The sequence below is a fragment of the Pinus tabuliformis genome, chromosome J (assembly GCF_031772625.1).
Source record: "Pinus tabuliformis cultivar Carrire ecotype Pingquan chromosome J, CPIR1, whole genome shotgun sequence".
Classification (NCBI taxonomy): Eukaryota; Viridiplantae; Streptophyta; class Pinopsida; order Pinales; family Pinaceae; genus Pinus; species Pinus tabuliformis.
The window spans coordinates 1,491,339,719-1,491,362,528 of record NC_142295.1 but is presented as its reverse complement, the minus strand read 5'-3'; the positions used below and the strand labels follow the sequence as shown (position 1 = coordinate 1,491,362,528).

Below are 22,810 nucleotides of genomic sequence, written 5' to 3'. Positions count from 1 at the left end.
TTGTTGGACAGTGAGCACAGATCTTGGAGGACTGTTGTAGGAATTGTTGATTTTGGGTAGCATCAGATGTGCTCTAGCTCTGAAATTTTGTGGAGGGGCTAGAACACATGAGATCTCCAAGACCCAGAAATCATTTGGAGAAATTCCACCCAGATGAGGAGTTATTAAAATAATTAATATTTTTAATGGGTTCCTAAATCTAAACTCAGGAAAATAAAAATATTAATGGGTATTAATAAGAATATGTGTGAGAAACTTCTAAGTGACAAGGATCAAGTCTGTTTTAATCTTAGTCGTTGATTAGGGACTTAATCTCGATCATTGATTCATCAACAGGAAAAGTATAAGAGGAGGCTTGAGGATCAGTTGGAGATACACTGGAGTGACCAATCAGTTTGGTTTTTTTGGGTCTGGTTTGTTGAGAAAATTGAACAAGTGATTTGTTGCAGCAGAGGGGTAGGGATAGTTGAGGTTGGAGGATCTTCTCAGGGACCTCAAATACACAGCAGAGAGACGACAAAGGAGGCAACACGAACCCAGGGAGGCTGACGCTGGGCCAGGAGGGCCCACGCAGTGCCGGCGCAGGGGTAGAGCCACCCTCCAGCAGAAGTTCGAGTTCAGCCAGGGAGCAGTAGGATCAGCCGAGAAGGCTGACGTCAAAGCTCCAAGAGGCAAAGGAGGCAGCACAGTGCTGACGCAGTGTCGCAGTGTGCTCCAAGCAGACCCACGCAGCTACTGTGAAGGGGCTGCACAGTTGTAGTCAATGTCACATGGTTTGGGTTCGGGTTCAAGTTCGACAATGATTAAGTTCGATTCGAATTTGAATTTTATGATAAGGTTCGAATGAGGTTCGCCATTAAATTCGAGTATATATATACATATATAATTTTCCTAAATTTAAAATATAACCCAATATAATGTTTATACATTAAATTTTTAATGCTTATATTATATAATATAAATGAAATTGCCTCGTCCCCACACATATATATAAAACATAAAATTTTATTAAATTTAATATATAACTCATTATAAATATTAAAATATTATGTTTAATATATATGAAACAATATATAACAAATTATTTATAAAATTATCTTATAAGATATTAAATTTAAAAGCAATTAAATTAAGTTAAATTTAATAAATAATTTATTATAACATTAATATATTATTTTTTTTAAATATATAAAACAATATGTATCTACAACAAATTATAAAACTATACTGATGTGATTCAAATTAAAAAAAACGTTAAAGCTTATTCCCTAACCTATCGAAGCGTCATTCCTCTGCATAACCTATCAAAGTGTTATTCCTCTCTGTGCGAGTGCAACTCAATCCATGGTTTCTTAGCATATATTATATGTAAAATTGTTGGCTCTCGGACATTTAGCATATATTATATGTAAAATCGTTGGCTCTCGGACGCGTGATGGCCCTCATATAGCATATAGTTATCTTTGTGCACATTTTCATCGTGATGGTAAAATTTGAATTACCTTATGCACTGTCACAAAAACCGTTGTCTGTGCGCTTAATGACCCTAACAAAGTTACCCTTCATCTACACGCTTGACGACTAATCGATAGGAACTTCAAAATTAAAATATGGCAAACGACAGACCCGATACCGTAAAATAATGCAAACGAAAAAGCGAACTTGAACCGAACATGATCGAACCTCATGCGAATTTGAAAATATTTTTGAGGTTCGCCGAATTTCAAACCTAAAGGTTCAAATTCGACGAACCCTGTGACATTGGTTGTAGTGGGGGACAGTCAGTCTAGTTGCCGGAACAGAGAGATTTTTCCAGGTGACGTGAGGTCATCTCACTTAGGTTTCTGCTAATATACTTTCATCTCTGTAACTGGATAGCCGAGAGGGCATCCAGAGTTGTATTCAGAACCACTACTTAATAATAGAAAACCCCTAGAGTTGCTGCACCAGTTTTCCCGCATTGGGGTTTTCCGGGGATGTTTGTCCAAAAATAACGGTGTCCCTTGTATATTTGTCTCGTTCTATTTTCAGTTCATGATCTGCATGTATGTGTAGTCTACAATAGTGTTTTCATCGTTGTTTAAATATTTAAATAACTTGTTGAATGTATAGACAATTAGGAGTTGATAAACCAATGATTGCAATAGGATTTTTGATGTGTAGATTCAGAAATTTTCACAGGAATTTTGGAGGAGACTACAACATTGTGCTTACATCTCTTGACAAGAGAACAGCAGCAGCATGTTGCAGAGGTTCTCATGATGGTGTCCTAGGAGAGTACTAGTCGAGGAGACTATTGGCAGCCAAGAGGAGGGGTTTCCTAAGTAGTTGCATGCCCTAACCAGGAGCAGATGCTGCAACAAGGATTGGTCACTCGTTGTCTGTTGGAGGGCAGTGTCAGAGTGGACCAAGTGTAGGCAAGGATTGGGCATTTATGGTCTGTTGGAGGACAGCGTGAGTGTCCAAGTTGGATGCCGGTGTGCACCATCTTCATGGACATAGGTGGTTGCTAGAGTGACAGTTGTTGAGCTCAAGGTTTGATGAGCCAGAGGAGCAGTTGAGCAACCCTAGACTTGTGTGTGGAGAACCACTTCTACAGCAGATGATGGGCAGTCCTCCTAGCCCGTGTTCATTGTGGGAGATGGACATCTTGCAGTGATAGGTGGCAGCCCTATGTTAGTCTTCATTGGAGCAACATAGGAAGACTATAGTAGGTTGAAATCCCTGAGTAGCTAAGGAGCAGCAGTGGGCAGTTATGAGTTGTTCACAAATGGTGTTGTGAACAACTCAACAAGAGTCTCAATGTGTTGTGCCCTTGATGGACTAAGGCACAACTAGTGAGCAGATTCTATAACCGTGGTTCAGTGCCCAGATGGACTTGGATCGTTGATAGAGGTAGTGCTGCAAATCAAGAGCCGAAGGAACAAGCAGGTACAGGGTATGACCAAGGCAACTGTGAAAAGCTCTACATTAGCTAGATAGTAAGAGTATCTAGTTGAGGGTAGATTGGTTATCGATGGATTGACACCAAGCCCCTAGTGGATATTTGAGGGTTATTATCCCCGGTATGGGAGCTCTAGATTGTTGTATTATTCAGTTTGATTAATATAACGAAGTTGAGTTGAAAATTGAAAAAAAAATTGTCTATACTTTGTGTACTAGTAGATTTACTGTAGTTTATATTAAGCTAAGCAAAGTAACTTCGTTGTGATTCTTTGTTTGGTAACGTCAGTAAATTAAGATTCTATCCCAAACACCAAGGTCATGGAAAATCTACATGGTATCAGAGCAAATATGAGCTACTTTGAGGGACAGTGAATCAGAGTGTGCATAGCGAACCAACTCAAAGGGAGTCATGGGTGTCTAGATCATGGAGCAGAGCATTCAGCTGAAGACATGGAGATGTGGTCTTGATATGTTACATGGCAAGATGGGCTAGGAGTTCTGTTGGATCAATGGTGAACCTGGCACACTTCAGTATGTTTTGTGGTGGTTTGTAGATCATGGGCTTCCTTTGTCTTGTCATGGATGGTTGGTTCATCTCGAAGGTTTCCTTGGCATGGACGAGATCACATTGATCAAGATGGCTTCATGTGATGGGCTTCAGATTGGCAAGCTAGCATCTTCATCAGATCATGATGTTGCATATCCGAGATTGGAGGGATTTGCACAAGTGGTATTTGATCCAGGAGGATGAGTGCTTGCAGAACTGAGTTAGTGGAGATCGTGTAGGCTCAGAGGGAGTCTAGCCTCAAGGGAGCAGCCTTATGGAGGTTTGGGTTCTTCGGGTTCATATATGATGAGGCAAAGGCACTATCGAGATTTTTGGGTTCATTCTACAAGGTATGTTGGAGTGATGGACATCAGATGGGCTAGTGTCGCCAATGATGATGATGGTTACTTCCTAGTCTTGGAAGTACCTCCCTCGCTAAGAGGGAGTGTTGATTTTTGTAGCTTGGGAGGTACTCCAAGCCTTGAGGATCGAGGGTTTGGAGGAAGGAGCTCCACAAGTGGCCTTGTAGGCTTGAAACCCAAGCTTGTGGTTTTGCACCCATCGATGTTTGGACCAAAACCATGACGAGATTGCAACATGTGATGGACGAGGAAGATATTAGATGACGAGACGAATCCAACGAATCAAGAACGTCTGATTCCATGTTGTCATTGAAGAGATATTAATTTTTTAATGTTTGATGTGGGCTTGTTCAAGTCAGCCTAGTGTTAGTAGGTTGTTAGACAAGTTGGCAGCCCTTTTAGGGTTGCTCGTTGGAACCCAAGGAAACCTATAAAATAAGGCCTTGTGTGAGACACAAAGATTGCTTGAGGAGCAAAGAAGGGAGCTCGGTTGACGACAGGGATTCTTTGTTCTAGACCGCAGCCCTAGGCAATCAAGCGAAGGAGAGAGTAGGGCACTCTCATGACTGCTTTGATCTGGGTTTGGGTAGGTTCAACGAGCACAGCAAGGAGGAAGGTCGAGGTCTATAAGGGTCATTCTAGGCATCAAATCTAAAGTTAATCTCTGTGTATAGACCGAGAACCCTTGTGTTGATTGCAGGTGAAAATTAAGGTTGTTTGGGGTGATCAAATAGTCTAGAAGGTAGCCTAGAAGACGTCGCATCTTTCTATGGAAAGGACGCAAGTGAAGAGGATCTATGGAGGTGTTTTGGCGCAAGAATAGTAAGCCCTAGATAGGGTCGCATATCTCAGTGAGTGCATGTCCAAAACAATCGTGTTTTGGAGGGTTGGATAAACGTCCTTAAGTGGAGAAGAAGGTAAATTGGAAGGTTGTTCCAACAACTGGTTAACAAGTATGTTTTAGAGCTATATTTTGTGCACAAGATTTGAGTTTTTGGCATGTTGTTTGGGCCACAAAGGTGGGGGAGCTATAGTATTGTTTAGGAGGGAAGGTGGGTGGACCGAGAGGTCTAGGATTGCTTTCCTAGCTCAACCGCAGAGATCCTTGAACAATCTCTTCTTCATAGGTATTGGGGCAGGTTATACTACTTTGGGTACAAGTATGCTATAGGGTATTGTCGATGGATGGACACCAAGCCCAGCTTTGCATTCTTGTGCTAGTGGATATTTGAGGGCCATTATCCCTGGTACAAGAGCCCTAGACTGTTGTATTATTCAGTTTGACTAATATAACGAAGTTGGGTTGAAAATTGAAAAAAAAAATGTCTATATTTTGTGCACCAGTAGATTTACTGATGTTTATATTTCGTTGTGCAAAGTAGCTATGTTGTGATTCTTGGTTTGGTAGTGTCAGTGATTTAAGATTCTATCCCAAAAACCAAGGTCATGGAAAATCAACACCTTACAATTCCCTACTTCCATCATGCTTACCAAAACAGAGGATCTGCTCATCCTTCTTTCTTTATTTCTTGTACCTGCAGTATTCACTGACAAGTACACCCAAGCCAAATATACAATAATAAAAGCATCATGTCAATTTGTCAATCTAGGATTACCATGAGATCTAGAGTTTTCAAGTGCCAACCCTAGACCAATTTATCATCCTTATCTATTCATATTAGTTATGAGCCCTAGATTGCACACAAACCTTAAAGACCAAGGGTGAGGGTTTCTATGAGGGAACAAGGTTAGGGTTTTCTATATGACAAGGGTTTTACATGAGTCGTCGGTGGTTTTAGATATCAATACAAATATCAACAATTTTAACAACAAACCCTAGAACCATACACTAAACCAACCCTACAACATTTCATGTTGGATTCTTAAAAAAATATGCCATACATACCTCAAGGGTACATACCTTAGTCGTAGTGACCTGCTATTCCGGATATTTCCTCAAGGTGTATATCAACTCAAGCTATATTTCACTGTATTCATCTACTTACCTTTTCTTTCTTCAGGATCAGTATGCTACTGCTCTTTATTAGTGATGCACAGATGTAGAGAATTGTTTGCAACAATATATCATTTTCCCAAGAACTTGTATAAGTTTCCAATATGTTGACAATGACTGTCAATAAAACTTATCTTGTTTTCAGCTACTGACGAAATGATAGTCCTTTGATCAGAACCTTCCTTCAAAGAGATGACTTGTCACAATTTCATGGCCCTACTTACTTCCTTTGGACTGTTATCTCTTCAAAGTAGACTGTTGCTTTTTTGCTTGCAATTTTGTTATTGCACAAGTCCCACAAAGCTGACTACTACTATAAAGTCTTCTTCAAAAAATGTTGACTTTGAATATTTCTTGTCAGAACTTCACTAACTCCAAGGAGGCATCCTTGTTGTCATTGTGGCACTACTTACTGCCTATAGCTTACATCTATGATCTATATGTGACTTCCTCGCTGATGTCTATACCTTAGGACCAAAATTTTAATATAGACCCATACTCAAAATTGATTCCCAAAAGAATGCCACAGTATGATTCAAAGATAAATGAATGTACCTTTTTACCGTAGGTCGGCTTACTGACTTTTGTAGACTTGGATTGTTTATATATGCTAATTTTGTCACTAATGCATGCACAGATCCTTCATACCTTTGTGGATCTCGTACCACAGGTTCTTTTCCACTCCACAGGTCAGTTCATCCTTTGATTGACTAGGCTTGAATCTTGTATATGTATACTCAGAACAGTGGATCAAAAAAAAACTTGTCTTCTATACATAGAGTTGTCACTTCTACATGGATCTATACTATTGTAGGTATGCTTATATCATAAGTGAAGAAAATCGTGCTTCCCTCTTGTATCCTTCTACAACTTCTTGATACTACGGATCCACAAATACACTTCAGAACTTCGATCTAGAAAATGATGATGGTTTTGATGGACCTAGAACTTTTATGGGATAAGGGCGCTTTTCATGCATAGGTATATTGCATAGGTCTACACAACTTGAACTCTAAGTAAGAAGATCTCGGCCTTCTTATGCTTTTCATAGTCCTTCAACAAAGCCAGAAATTTGTACCTTAGTATTTCAGACTTATGCTCAAATTGGCCTTCCAACGAAACCCTTAATGAATTCTATCTTATGCACAGGTAGGTCTTCTTACAATAGTGCTTCCAGCTCTCTTTGAAAAGGTGAAAAAGGCTAGCCTTTTAGACGTATGCACAGAACAATACAAAATTTTGGACCTTTGACTCTTTTCTAGGTTAGATAGGGATGACAATCCATAGGCCTTTGATGCCTTGCAAAACTCAGAACAATTCTTCAATAAAACTCTAACAAATTCCTTGATCTACAATGTACATACCAGAGATAGTAGTTGCTCAAAAATTTGGAATTTTGGATGAAAATTGTAGAACTTGAGAGGTCTCTTTAGACCTTCACTCCTTCATCAACAAGTGCGGCCTTCCTTGAGTTGTTAGACTAGCCTTTCGGTCAAGGACAAGGCTTCCTATGCCCTTGCTCTGCTGAAGTAGGCCTGCAGCCTTGTCTTTGTGCATAGGACTTCAATCTCTTCTTTAATGAATTCGGCCTTGAGAGGGCTACTTCCTTACCTATTCGATCCCTTAAAATAGAGCTTAAATGCCCTCAAAAACCCTTGCTTTCTTCTGAGCAAGCCGGCGGCCTTATTATAGTGACTCGGGTTTGGCTTTAGATTATGCCCAAGATTTGATTCCCTTCCTCCACGGAGCTCGATCTTATAGATTTGTCTTCTTCTTGATATCTTGAAACCTTTTGTGACCACCTTACTGCCCTTAAGCAAACAAACCAAGCTCTGATACCATGTTGAGAAATCTAGGACTTTAAATTAGAGTATTTATTAACTTATTTCTCTTTAATCCTTGACATTTTCTTGCGATTTATATTAGGACATTTTTCATTATTATTTAGTTTTGTTCAACATCAAGTCCCATGCCAATAAGAAGACCACAATGCAAAGACAAGAACACCAGATGTAGGTTGTTGCTAGCCAAGGCCAAAACCTCTCCTAGAGAGGAAAAACACACAAAAAATCTCTTCTTATAGAATTTCAATGAAGACTTCCAAGACCTTGACCTTGACCCAAGAACAAATCCCAAGAGATGATACAACCAAACCCCAAACTTGTCTCTGTGAAATCTGAACTGAAGAAACTGTAGATCCTCCATCAAACTCGCACGCGTCAACAGAGATAGATGTCAACAACAAAGATTCGCTTCCTTCACTTCTTCACTGACTTCTTAACAATTTTGTTCCTCCTCCTTGCTGGATCAGACCTCTTCTTTCTCGCTAGGATCAGAAGTATGTGTATTATGTTTATCTTCAAATGCAAGAGCGAGCTCCTTTTATAAGTTTCTTGTCAGAGTGGATTAGACCTCCTTAGACCAACTTGAGGAGGGCTGGCCGACCTATCTCTTGGAGGCTTCTACACTCCATATTTTACAATAATTATTTTATTTCTTGTTACATGAGCCATCCAAGGGCTAGTACATCATGACCTTGACTCTTAGACTTGACATCAAGACCACTAGAGCACTCAATGGGTGGTTTAACCATAGGACAACAAATTGATGGGCAAGAAACCCATTTCAAAAATAATAAACTCTCTTTCATAAACAATTTTTCTTTTTATTTTCCTTCTGACAAATACATCAATAATATCATCAAGTAATGACTCAAGTCAATTTATGAAGACCGACACTAGTTACATTTCAACACGTGAGTGAAGTTTCAGGCTGATCCAGGCAATATTCAGGCAGGATATCATCATTACAGCAGTCAGCCAGCAACATCACTATTCTGATTTTCCTACCACTTGGGTCAGTGGCATATTTCTGGGTTTTTCTCAGCTTGCTTATCAAGCTCAGGTTCCATTGTTTATTGCCATTTATGTACTCAGAACCATGATTTAATAAAATGGCTCAGATGCTCTACCGACTTCATTGCATGTTGAATTTGTGATTTTTGTTGCTTCATTTTAATTGTTGTTCCAAGTTCATTTTTGGTATCTACTGTTAACTTTTCCATTAGGAATATTACAGAGAGGCCATGCTGCCCAAGGCGGACACACTATTTGTTATGTCATTAAAGGACAAAAATGTTATGCACAATGGGAAAATCATAAGGAATGATTATTTGTTGTCATTAAAGGACGACAATGTTATGCACAATGGGAAAATCATAAGGAATGATAATGTCATCTGTAACGAGAAATATATGTAGGACATGGATGAGATGCAACACAAGATATCATGAATTCCAGTCATAATGACCCTAGAGAATGCCTACATACAAATTCAGATATCAAGCTACTATACGGATGGCAAGATGGATCACTGAGATGGAAGCAACTAACACAAAACGCAGTGGCAGCTTTTTTCCTCTCTTTTCTCTTACATTAAAAAACTATTTAAAAAATGATAAGAAAGACAACATGATGAGAAAAAAAACTGTCAAGAGAGGAGTTGAGAACTTTTGGACTAAAAGAGCACAGAAGCTCTAGAAACACTTATAGCATATTGAAGAGTAGCTATGCTCCATAATTTGGCATTCAAGTAACAAGGACAATTGCTACTAAATAGATAAGTCTGTACATAATACAAACAAATACACATGTTTTTTATTAATACATATATACATAGATAGGCATATACCTATGCCTTAGATAGATAAATTATACATAGATAGGCATATACATACACCTTAGATAAATTCACAACTTATGACCATTATATGTAATTAATATAAGACTAGTGATCTTCTTTTAATAATATATTAACTATACAGCATTTGAATCCACCAAATCTCTCTCTCTCTCTCTCTCTCTCTCTCTCTCTATATATATATATATATATATCTGTGTGTGTGTGTGTGTGCGACAAAAAAATTAAAATCCTAAAGAAACTGGTCACCCAGCAAAGATAAAAATTAATATTATTTGGCATAGGTCTACACAAGAAGCAATGTTCTTACTTGTGAAAATGGCAGCCATCTATTCTAAGTACGATCCATGTTTGAGGCAGGAGGTTGTCTTGCAATTCAAATGACTTAACATACTCATATTTGCTATTTGCCATCAAATTTAGTGTCCCTGCAGCAAGCCCACAAAAGTAATACAGAACAATCAAATGTGAAAAAATAGTATCGAACCAAGATGCATAAAAAGAGAACAAGAAAAAGTACCTTTCCCTTATTTTATTCCTAACAAAATATCGAACACCCTGTGTTAACGCCTTCCTCTTCCATATAACTCAAAAGTATCCTGAACTTTTTGTCTGGATACAAAGTAATACCTCCACAACACTAAAAACGGAATATCTATTTTCTAGTTGAATCTATTATAAACAAGGGTTACATTAAGGTCTGATGTGTCCTTGCATATTAAGAGAAAATTCAAATATGAAAAAATAGTGTCTCACCAAGATAAGTAAAAAGAGAACAAAAAAGAATACCATAATCTCTTTTTATTCCTAACCAATCAACCACCCTGTGATGTTCGTTCAGGCTTCCTATGTCTATCAACCCTTTGCTTTTCCATATAACAACTCAATCAGCCTGAACTTCTTGTCTGGAAACAAAGTAAAGTAATACCTCCACAACACTCAAAATGGAATTATCTGGTTTCTTGTTGAGTCTATTACGAACAAGCGTTACATTAAGGTCTCATGTGTACTTGCATATTCCAAATCCTTGTCAAAAGGTAGCATTATTGTTGCATCATAATTAAATTCAAGAAATTCTCATTCAAAGGAGCTTGAATTTAACTCAAATCAAGCAATACTTATACTTTGTGAATTATGAGATAAATACATGTATTGTCATGTACCCGATAAATAATTTTGCTAAGTAAAATCCTCAATTCTGTAATTTTGGTGATGGATAAATATTTCAGCAAATAAACTTAGGAAAAGTGGGTTGAGGAGTCACTCACTTAATTTTTGGACAAAGGAGGCCACAAACATTAGAGGAAAGAAAAAATAATTTTGTAGAGAGATGTGGAGGCCAACCAAAAAGGGAATTGCAACCCCTTAGGAAAATTGAACCAAGGCAGGAGGAGGCAAGAAAGGAGATTTGAACTAGTGGGGGCCACAAGGAGGAAAGGGGAGCAACAATTATAAATAGAGGAGGAAAGCCTCATTTTGACATATTTTGGCCATTTTATTCAGAACTAGAGTTTGCTTGAGCTGCTTAGCTAAGTCAACCAGTGCTGCTTAGCACAAAGAATTTCCAAGTGGGAATTCCACCTCTTCTTTGGTGAACTTCGAGTGTCACCCTAGGAGAGAATTTGAGAGTTGATCTCAGGTGATTTGGGGAGCCGTTTTGCAGTAATTCTTCAGCTGGTGCGAGTTTCCTCAAGGATGCAAGAGAGGTTTCTTGGTGTTGAGGGTCAGCAATTAGCAGAATTTTTGCAGGAGAATTTGCAGAGATTCTCCCTCAAGAAGGACGAGAATTTCCTTGTTGGTTTGCAGGCTGAAAGTATTGTTATTTGGGGAGGTCGAATTTGTCTTATCCAAGGCTTGCGCAAGGGTCTTTGGCTTCCTTCTGTACAGTCTTGTGAGGAATAGCTTACGGGGGTTGGGTAAGCAGAGATAAGGAGGATTGTATGAAAATTTCTGAATCTAATAAACCAGAAATCCTATTGCAGTAAACTGATTTACATTACCTACTTGTATTCTTCATTTAACAAGTTATTTTCGGAAATATTCAAAATATATAAATGTAAATACACTACAGCCCACACTTCTATACAGATCAAGTACTGCAAAATAAATGAGACAATCATGCAAAGGATACTTATTTTTGGACTAAACGTCCCCAAAAAAACCCAATGCGGGAAAACCAATGCAGCAGCTCTCAGGGTTTTCTATTATTAAGTAGAAGTTCTAAATACAATTGTTGGTTGCCCTCCCGGCAAACCAGTGACAGAGAAATACAATGGCGGAAAACCTGAGTAAGTTTTACCTCACATTACCCGGCAGAATCCGGCTGTTCCGGCAACAAATCTGGTTGGTACGGCTACAACTGTGCTACCCCTTCGCAGTGACTGCGTGGGCCTGGATGGAGCTCTCTGAGACTCTGCGTCAACAATACTGCACACTGCGTCAGCATAAGCCACGTGAGACGTGAGTGGGAGGAATATTATCTGAGATTTGAAGAAATCAACTTACATAACCATTGCACTTCAATGTTTGATTTAGTTGACCGCAAGTGAGTGTGGGGGACGACTCTCCACCAAACCATCCTCTCTATCAAGACAACCGCCAAGCCCTCAATAAACTACTTATATGAACTTCTAATATTTTTTTCTTTTTTTTAACAAGATCGGATATTTGTTATATTATCAAAACAGGATTTTGGAGCAAGCTTCTTTTACATTCCGTTGTTCTGATATGATACACTGAGCGGTTGAATAGGCACGCAGACCTTTCTCCTGTGCTTGGTATCAAAACTTCAGAAGTTTTTTTAGCTATTCTAGAGTACTGTTTAACATATTGACCCGCTAAGAAAACAAATTTATATCGCATATTTCACAAAAATTTATGGTTTGTAAGTTGGAAGAGTAAATTTTGTTCCTTAAGTTCATTGTTCCTTGTGTTGTTATTCGTTCTACTTGCTGTTCCTTGCTGTTGTTCCATTAACCTGTTGTTCCTTTGGTCTGTTTTTCTTTCGTTTGTTGTTCCTTATGCTGTTGTTCCTTTTTCTGGTTGTTGTTCCTTCTTCTGTTGTTCGTTTTGCTTGTTGTTCCTTGTTGTTGTTCCTTCGGCCTGTCATTCCTTCAGTCTGTTGTTCCTTCGGCCTGTTGTTCCTTCGGCTGCTGCTCCTTCTGCTGCTGTTGTTCCTTTTGGTTGATGTTCCTTCTGGCGTTGTTCCTTCTGCTGTTGTTCCTTCTGGTTGTTGTTCCTTCTACTGTTGTTCCCTCGTCTTCTTGTTGTTCCTTCTGCTGTTGTTCCTTCGGCCTGTTGTTCCTTCGGCCTGCTGTTCCTTCTGTTGTTGTTCCTTTTGGTTGTTGTTCCTTCTGGTGTTGTTCCTTCTACTATTGTTCCTTCTGGTTGTTGTTCCTTCTACTGCTGTTCCTTCGTCTTTTTGTTGTTCCTTCTTCTGTTGTTCCTTCAATCTGCCTCGATTTTTCCCAGTGCCTCTGCTTTTCTCATGAAAATTGTGGTCTGAGCTGCCATCACTGACATCTATCATGTGTTGTTCCTTGCTGTCATGATTTTTCCTTTGACTATCCGAGTTTTTTTTATTTCCTGATGGCTGTGGATTCCTTGTTGCACTGTACATTCTCTTCCTTGATATTTTTCTCTACTTCTTCTACGCTATCCTCTGCTTAGCTCCTGTGTATTGATAATTGAAGTTCGTTGCTCTCTAATTTCTATTTCCCGATGCTGCCTCTAATAATGAAGGTTCCTGCACTTGAGGTTATTTTTAAAGGCTTGATTGAGCATGCTAAGCTCGTGACTCTTCTCGGCCTACTCATGAATATCTCGCTGACTACGGTGCTTGCCCGATTTTCCATTCAGCTCAGAACGAACACTGCCAAGATTGATTTGACCTTTAACTGCTATGTGCTGATCTTGGGGGCGATTCTTTCTCTGTTGTAAATCATGATGCCTCCAATTCTTAATTATGAGGATTCTCCTCACTATTCGAGAAGGATTGGCTAAGATTTTTCTGCCAGTCATGTACAGATGGATCTCATGTTGCTTATTCATATTTTGATTCCTTGCTGCAATTGATTTGATGTGATTAACTATGCTTTGAGTCTTAAGCCTATCCCTTTGAGGGAACGAATTATGGGATTGCTTGTTCATAGATTTCATGGTTTTCTTTCGCCATTCCGGCTCTCCGTTCCACTGCCTTGTTGGCTAGTGAGTCGACCTCCTTGTTTTGGGTTTTAAGAACATGTTTAAAAACAACATTCCCCAGCTTCTTTATGTTGTCCATAATTCTTTGTCGAATTTTATTTAAAGCTAGATTTTTGAAGTCTCTCCCTACTTCCATTGTTGCTATTATAATTGTCGAGTTGCCAATTATAATAGGATCTTTTAACTGATATTTTTTGAGGATATTGTTGCCCATTAGCAAACTGTATGCCTCCGCCCTATTGTTTGTCATTGTTCCTAGCCCCCATTCATAAGTAGCTATTGTCTCGCCTTTCGGATCCAAAATTAATCCGCCTACCCCTGCTCTTCTAGGGTTGTTCTTTGAGGCTCCATCAAAGAAAAGAATATGATTTCTTTGATTTTTAATCCATTCCTCCATCTCCTTGTCGTTCCCACGAAATTTCCAATCTATGATTTTTCTTCCTACCTTCTTTGGTAATTGATTCCTTGTTGAGTCTTCAATGAGGGCTTTTTTATACCAATCCTTTTCTTCTTGCTGCAAACTGTTTTGGTCCAAACTTGGCACTCCATTTGCACTTATCATTTCTGAAATTTGACCCCATGTCTTGGCTAAAATGGTCCCAATATTTGGCTTTTGGCCTTTAAAGATACACTTATTCCTGGCTAGCCATAAATGCCAGCACAGAGTGGAGGGGAGGCACTTCCAGATTCGATTTATGACAATTTTTTTCCTTGCATATGGATAACTTTGCTCCCAATTTACATTTAGAGTTGTCAGCTGCTCAAATGTGTCAATGTTCATTTCAAGAGGACTGATGATTTGCTTCCAGCATTGTCTGGCAATAATGCATTTCAAAAATAAATGTTGAATACTTTCTTCTTCCCTTTGACACATAACACATATAGAAGGGCCTTGAAAACCTTTTTTCCTTAAATTTTCCGTTGTAAGAATCTTGCCTTTAAGAAGAGTCCATGCAAAAAAAAATATTTTGGGTAAACATTCATTCTTCCATGCTGTTGTCCATAGATTCCAGTTTTCATAATTGTGGTATTTTTGCAGAAAATTGTAGCCTGATTTTACTGTAAATTTTCCTCCAATTGGGTCCCATATATAACTATCTTGGCTCTCTTTATTTATTGGGGCTGCTCCTGCAAGTAAAAGCTTCAATTCTTCCCACTGATTTTTCAGTCTATCTGGAAGAAACTGCACTCTCCAAGCTGTCCATCTGTTTTGTTCCCACTCCGATATGGAGTATAATGAAGTAGTGTCTTTCTCCTCCAACCAATCTTTCAGTCCTCTTAAGTTTTGATATTGATTCAAGGGAGTTGTTCCCAGGATCTTGTCATCCCAAATAGAGGTAGAGTTCCCATTCCCCGAGTTCTTGGAGATTTGGTCTCTAACTTGAGGAATAAATTTTTTGATGAGTTTCCATCATTGAGTACAAGGACGATCAGGGATAATTTCAGTGAGCATCTTTGACCACTGACAGTTGAGGTATTTCCTTGAAAGCGCTTCGCCCCACCAATGATCCTTCCCATTCAACATTCTCCAAACTAACTTGATCCCAAGTGCATTATTTGACAAACCTAGAATTCTAATAGAGATACCTCCTTTTTCAAATGGAAGAGTCACTTGATCCCAACGAACCAGACTGAATCTTTTGGATTCTTGTTTTCCTCCTTGCCATAGAAAGCCTCTAATGATTAATTCCATTTGTTTGTGGGTGCTTGTCGGGGCCATAATTATGGCAAACTGATATATTGGCAAGGCTGAAAGAAGAGCTATGATTAATATTGTTCTACCTGCTAGATTTAACCACATCATTCCCCAACTTTGTATTTTCCCCCTCATTTTTTCAATATGTTTGTTCCAAACCTCTGACTTAACCACTTCTTTTGCCAAAGGTAAACCTAGATAAGTAAAATGGCTCCAGTTTAGCTAAATCGGAATATCCATTATTTGAGAAATCCTCTACATAATGTTAATTGGCACATTCCAATTGTAGATTCTGCATTTTTTATTGTTTAGAAGGCCTCCTGAAACATCAAGGAAATCATCTAGAACTTTTTTAAACTGCCTGGCAATTATACTGGAGGCTCCCCCAATGAGAATAGTATCGTCAGCAAAAAGCGAGTGGTTTATTTCTTTAACTCCTCTGGCAATTCTAATACCTGTGATTTTCCTCTTTGCTCTTTGGTTTTCTAGCTGAATACTCAACGTTTCCGCCATTAAGTGGGCACCCTTGCCTCAGACCTCTTGAGCTGCGAAAATATTTGTTTGACCTCCCGTTGATCAACGGTGCTATCCAACGGGTGGAGATGCATGCCATAACAATACCTATGAACTTAGGAGAGATGCCAAACTTTTGAAGGACGGCTACAAGGAAATTATGATTACTCTGTCGAAAGCATTGGCCATATCTAGCTTTATGACCATGCCCTTTTCCTTTCTTTGAATACTATTGTGTATGGCCTCCTGCACTATAATAACATTATCTGTAATTTGTCTTTTTGGGACAAAGCCACCTTGGTTTTCAAAGATGATATAAGGCAGAATTCTTTTCAGTCTATTTGCCAAGATTTTCGTGATGATTTTATAGGAGTTGTTGCTTAAAGAGATAGGCCTGTATCTATCAAAGGAGATAGGATTCGGATCTTTTGGGATGAGAGCCAGATGAGAAGCTTTGGTATTTTTTCCAACTATTTTTTTTAAAAACATTTTTGATCATTCTTACTAGACCTTTTTTTATTGTCATCCAATGGTTCTTGTAGAAAGAAATTGTAAAACCATCCAACCCTGGTGCTTTTTCCGGGTGCATACTCCAAATTGCCTCTCTTATTTCCTCCTCTGTGACCTCTTTCTCGAGCTCTCTGTTTTGTTGTTCTTTGATTTTGTTGCTAATTTGCTGAAGAAAGTCTTCGTTGTCCACTTGTTGGTCCCCTACTGATAAAAGGTTTTTATAGTAGTTATGGGCAGCCTTTTTGATAGCTTCTGTTTCCCTTATTTCCTGTCTTTCCACTTGAATTTTTCAATTTGGTTACCTGCTCTTCTTATCTTAGGGTTGCTATGGAAAAAGGCGGTGTTTTTGTCCCCCACTTTTAGCCATAAACATCTTGACTTTTGCCTAATTTCCTCCTCCTCTAACCTGTTTTGCTTGTATAGGTCTATGAAAATTTCTTTTTCCTAAGCATGCTCTTGCTCACTATCTTGTTGATTCTCTTTTTCCTTGCTCATTTTTTCGAGTTTCTCTTGCAGCTCTATTTTTTTCCTTGAGAGCGTTTTCTCTTGCCCATGCTTTTAGTTGTAATCTTAAATTTTTCAACTTGGTTCCCATACATAACGGGGGGAACCTATTACATTGATTTCCCAGCTTTCCAAAATCTTTCTTCTTGTCCCAGATTTTGTTGTATTTGAAAGGTATCGGACCTTGATTCTCCAATCTATCCAATATCAACACAACAGGCTTATGGTCAGAGGCTGAAGCATGCACTATTTTGCTTTTGATTATGGAAAAGGCTGCTGCCAAATTTTCTTGTATCAGAATTCTATCTAATCTTTCCTTTATATTGTGTGACCCTGATCTTTTATTACTCCAGGTAAATTTTCCATTACTTGGAGGAATATCAAAGAGTTTGTGCTCTTCTATAAGTTTTTCCAGTGCTGCTCTTGAGGGATCGCTACAATAATTACCTCTCAGCTTCTCAACTATATTTCCAATCAAATTTAGATCCCCTCCTATCACTAATTTTCCCCTCTGTCCTTCTTATGCTTCTTCTTTTACTGATTTCCAGCATTGAGCTTTATCTCTATAATGGTTTGGAGAGTATATATTTATGAAAGTACATTCTTCATTCGTGCTCTCTTTTTTCAAATCTGTTCTTACCCAATAGTTATTGAGTTTTTGATTAACAAGTTCTCATTTCCATTTGTTCCAAATTGTGCATATACCGCTTAAGGCTCCATTGGAGTCCATGGTTGTTCCTTCGAAAATTTTTTGAGTTTTGATCAATTTTTGAACCTCTTGATTGCTGACTTTGGTCTCTTGGATCATAAGAATATCTGGTTGTTCCTGTTTTATTATGTCTCGTACTACATTGATTTTCAAAGCAAATCCCAGACCCCTGCTATTCAAAGAGACCGCAACCATTATTTACTAGATTTATGATGGGTCCCTCCCTTTTCCTTTTGCTGGTTTTTCTCTCCACTTCCCTTTTGTTTGTCGAGAAAAGAGTCCATTGGCTGTCGAGTGCCTATGGCCATTTCCTTCACTGTTGCCTCGTCCCTTATTTCTTTGTTGGATTTCCTTCCGACTTTTTTTGGTTGTTCCCATGCTTGGTTGTTTTCTTTTACTTTGTTTCATGTATGAATTCGGTCAACTGTGGGTGGGGAAGAGAATGGGCTCTGGGTGGGGGATGAGATGATGGCTAATGCATTAGCTTGGGAAGGAGAATGAGGGAATGGCAGGTCTTCTCCCAGAAATTCGAATGGATTCGAGGAAGGATTTACTGGAAGGGTCGTGTTTATTGGGGGGATAGAGGTTGTTGCATTGGTTTCATGAGGCTGAGAGGAATTAGTGGCAGCTTGTTTATTATGGGGTTTCTTTCTTTTTACTTGTTCCCAAGTATCTTCTTGAGCTTCAGCATTCTCTACTTCTTTTAGCTTACTACATCTATTTGCAAAATGACCGTATTCATGGCATACCTTACATTTGAATGGGATTTGTTCGTAGTCCAGCTGCTAGATGTGTGTCCATTGATCCACCTTGATTTTAATAGCCTCCGGTAGCCCTTTCCCCAAGTCTACTTCCACACAGATTCTAGCACAGACATGCATATTATCTTTTGGTTCACCTCTGTCTATGTACTTGCCTACCGCATTTCCGATTGCTTTCACTGACTCATCGCCCCAATAGTGAAGGGGAAGATGAGGCAACCTGACCCAAATTGGAACAGCACTTGGGATGTCCATCTCTGGATCAAAATCTGGAGACCATCTGTTCAAATATAAGCCTCATGAATCCATAAAATAGAGTCCATTTCTAAATATTAGATTCATGTCTTCCTTAATTCGAATAGAAAAGTAAAATATCCCCTTCCACAGAATCTAATGGATATTTTCCCTTGGATATTTGCACTCCAGTTTCTCTCCACCCATTTTTGGACTGCTCTGGGAGAGGGCCACAACCCTGTAAATTGTCCCATCAAACCACGTTCAGCTAAAGAGATAACAACTTTTCTGGGGAGTGTTGGAGGTAATGAGATCTCTGGAATGTCTGCTAACTTCTTTACGAATTTACTAGCAGTTGGCCTGGCTTTTGGAGCTCCATTTTCTGCTAATAGAGAAGCAAAGGTTGCTTCGTGATCATTTGTTCCTTGATGGGAGGAAGAATATCCCCCTGCAGAGAGGGGCATAGTGAGGGAGAACTCAGCAGCAGGAGGCTGCCAAGAGGAAAGAAAACAGCAGGAGGCTCCGCAGGGAAAGGGAACGCATCAAAGAGGGGCCAAGCCCGAGCTTAATGAACTTCTAATCTTTACTTCCCAATAATTATCCCAGTTAAAAGAAATGTCACACCTCTTTCTCCTCCATTAAATAGAATTTGTGTTTATCCATCACAAGGTCCCCTTATCATCATGCAAATTCTCCTTTTATCTTAACATTTTCTTAATTTAGTTTTCCTATAAATTTATTTTTACCTATTTTTACCATTTTTCTTTTATTAATAAAGTGGTTTATTTTTGTTTAATTATTTTGATCTTTTACTTTATTTATTATTTATTTTTTTCTTTTGATACCATTTATCTATTATTGTTATTTATGTAGTATTATTACTTATTTTCAAGGAGATTCGTCCCATAATTAACTTTGATTGTGTTATTATTGGGTTCCTATTTTTGCTCTATATCTTCATGAACACCCTCTGTTGTAAGCAATACAAGAGCCACACCAAGTGCCCACAACAAGCATTGATAATTCACACCATGACTCTGGGGGAGTGTGAGTACTCTCTAGCCCTTCTTCCCAACTTCCATTGCAAGTTAAAGCTTGTCAATCTAACCGATGCCCCAAGGCCTCATTTGCCAAGATGTTTGTCATGTTTTTAACATTCTAAAAGATTCTCGTAAGAATTTATGTACATAACAAAAATGACTTTGAGATGACTGGAAACAAGAGATACCTTGTAATGTTGTAGCCAACCAATAAATATTCCTCAATAACAAGGTTATGCTAGTTCACAATTAGGTTTCTGCATGTTTCACCCTAAAAGGGCAAAGGACAAATTTTGTGGTAGTAGTCAAAAGTAACACATATAACAGATTTCAAAAAATAACTATTAAAGAATGATAGCAAATGCGTTTTGCTTTAGTTGTGAATTCTGAAACCTGATAAGAATATAACTTAACTCTCAAAAAATTTCCTTTTATCATATAATGGTGTATACCTTTTTTAGATTTCAGATTCCCAAATGCATAATTGAACAAGAAAACATTATAGGGCATGGAAAGTGTGATTATCCATGCGCTTATATTTTTATAACAACTATTTTATTTTACGTAGAAATCACAACAACAAAAAATAATAATAATAATATAATACATTAGCCATTTTCAAGCCACCAGTTAATTCAATCAATCTATGATTTCTATCCAATTAGAAAAACTTGTGAAGCTAGTTAACTAACCAATGAATTATCAATTTCTTATTTTTTCCCACTCTAATTTGCATGTGCAAGATGTCTTTAATTTGGATGTCCAAAAAAATCAGCCTCCAAATTTATATATCAAGAGTTGAAAAGGGATATCTTGTTAAATTTTAACACCCTTTGGCCTTTTAGAACTTATTCCATTGAGAAAAATTCAAAATGAATTTGGTGTATGAATTTCGTAATCTGGTTGGCCAAAATCTCTTTCTGGTAAGACAACATTGTCCTCTATTATTTTTTTCAACTCATGTATTCAATATCCCACTTCATAACGACGGTGATGTTAAAGACTCATTTTGGCCATTTGATAGTGAGCCGTTTGACTGCAATTAAAAACCCTGCAAGTTTGAGAATCCAATAACCACTTGGATTCGGACAAATTTGACTTTTCGAACAATTAACCGACTGCTGGTGCAGCAGAGCTAATGTAAGAAATAAGACAACGGGAAAATCTCTAGCCAGTGGCAATGCAAGAAATAAGACAATGGGAAAATCTCTAGCCAGTGGTAATGTAAGAAATAAGACAATGGGAGAAACTCTCGCCAGTGTAAACGAAGGGGTTGTGGTTGTGGTGCCCCATGAAATCGATCCCACGATACCATATCGAGATATCCCATTTTCATAATCAAGGAGGCACTTGGAAGTTGCAATGAAAAGTTACACTACGGGTTACAGTCTCAAAATAAATAAATGCAAGTCCTATGCATTGATGAGACAGTTAACCTTAATTTTCTTTCTTTTGTTTAATCAAAGCGATTAATCTATCCAGTCTCGGTTAAGAAGGTTTTTTTTTTTTAAATCGAAGGACTGAATATTCCGAGTTTGATCTAGGGTTTTCACACCTATTTCATGGAGAAATACTAACAATCCAACTTCTCTTTTTATGCAAACTTCCGTTATTTTTCAACCAAAATAATAAACAGACTTCACCGCGCCGGACATACCCGCAGTCATGGCTTCAGGCTGAACCCTCGAAGGAACCCGAAATTTATGAACAAACTCCCCACGGAGCATGCGCTTTTGTTTCTGCGGTTCTAATTTAGACTTGATCCTGTCAGGACAAGGGAAACACGGCTTCGAATTTCACCGAAACCAAAGCCTACGGTAAGGCCGGGTCAAGGGTTTTATGACGAAAGTGCAATGCCAATGACATAGTCGCTTGGGCAATAGTAAAGAGGCTAGGGCATGAGACTCCATCGATAAAATCCCTCCTGAGAGACTAAGCTCCAATGCAATTCGAAAGACCTATTCTCTTCTCTTTTCTTCAAAAACCCCGCATAAAACCTGGGAAATGCTTGGTCTGAGACCTGAAAAATCTAAAAGCTTTGTTCAAAATCCTCCAATATCCGATGGAAAGGAGAGGCTCTTCGGAGTTTTGAATGTGGCTGGATTGATACTTACCGGATCAGCGGTGAAATTGAGAGCCATCCGACGCAGATATTCAAACTGGTAACCGGATAGAGATTTAATTTTGGCTTTAATGTTTTGGTGGAATGAGATGGTCTTTCTAATTCTCCAGTATCAGAATAACTTCGATGAAAAAAACATGTCCACTTTTAAAGTTTTTAACAGTATTCCGAAGCTCTTCATTTCGATTCTTTAACAAATTCTGAAGCTCTTCAACTGAATTGAACGACTTGCAAAACAAAATGATACTTGTTTTAATGCGATAATCAACTGAACACTCTGAAAAATCCACGTTCTCAAAGTTGAAAGTGACTAGGTGAGAGGACGGTTTGCATACCGAAGAAGAAAACGCACCCAATTCGCCAGTAAAACCGTGCCCTGGCCAGTGTTGTGACGAGAGGAAGTACTGTGCTGTTAAAGATTACTGATCTCGCTACAGCCTTCGAAGTGGAGCATTGTTCGAGTAAAAAGCTGGCAGCTGATAGAAAGCCCTCCGCAGCCTTTCAAACGCACTGCATACCGAGCAGACAGTGGCGCGCGAATTTAAATGAAGGGCTTTATTTTCTTAATTTGAAAACTGGTTAATTCACCAGATAGTTAACGGACAAGCAATCTGCATGGCGCTGCAGGGTATTTATGGCCTTGCTATGCATCACGGGTATTGTTGTGTTTAATTCGGTGCATATATACACTATAAGATGTAAATCTGATGGATTTGTTATGTTTACCAGGCTAAAGACAGTTTATGGGACACATTGCTTCTTCATATGTTTGATGTATTAGGTCATTTTTCTGTAAAGCTTCAAAATAAATGTTTCTAGCTTCTCGACAAACTCCTCGCTAAAATCTACATAGTTTTCCCTGTTGTCTTTGAAGGCCTCACATTCTAAAATTAAATGTTTTTCTGTTTCCACTTTTTCTAGAAGAACAAAAAATGCACTCTTTCCTCCCA

General features: G+C 38.6%; 1 protein-coding gene across 15 annotated transcripts in view; it reads right to left on the bottom strand.

Annotated features, from left to right (window-relative positions):
- The window catches only part of LOC149233060 (tRNAHis guanylyltransferase), a 234,506-nt gene extending 211,898 nt beyond the window's left edge, over positions 1–22,608 (bottom strand). For 5 of the 15 annotated variants that reach the window (XR_016248202.1, XR_016248203.1, XR_016248205.1 and 2 more), the window contains exons 1-2: positions 22,196–22,595; positions 9,879–9,996 (exon numbers count right to left, since the gene is read on the bottom strand). Coding sequence is in view for 4 of the 15 variants with exons in the window: in XM_089379674.1 (XP_089235800.1) it covers positions 9,879–9,982 (104 nt within the window). In the remaining 11 variants the exon portion in view is untranslated. Of the gene's footprint in view, positions 1–9,878; positions 9,997–11,867; positions 12,003–22,195 lie in introns of all 15 variants that reach the window. The other 10 variants (XM_089379676.1, XM_089379677.1, XR_016248206.1 and 7 more) reach the window with 9 other exon arrangements.
- Positions 22,609–22,810: the final 202 nt, after the last annotated feature.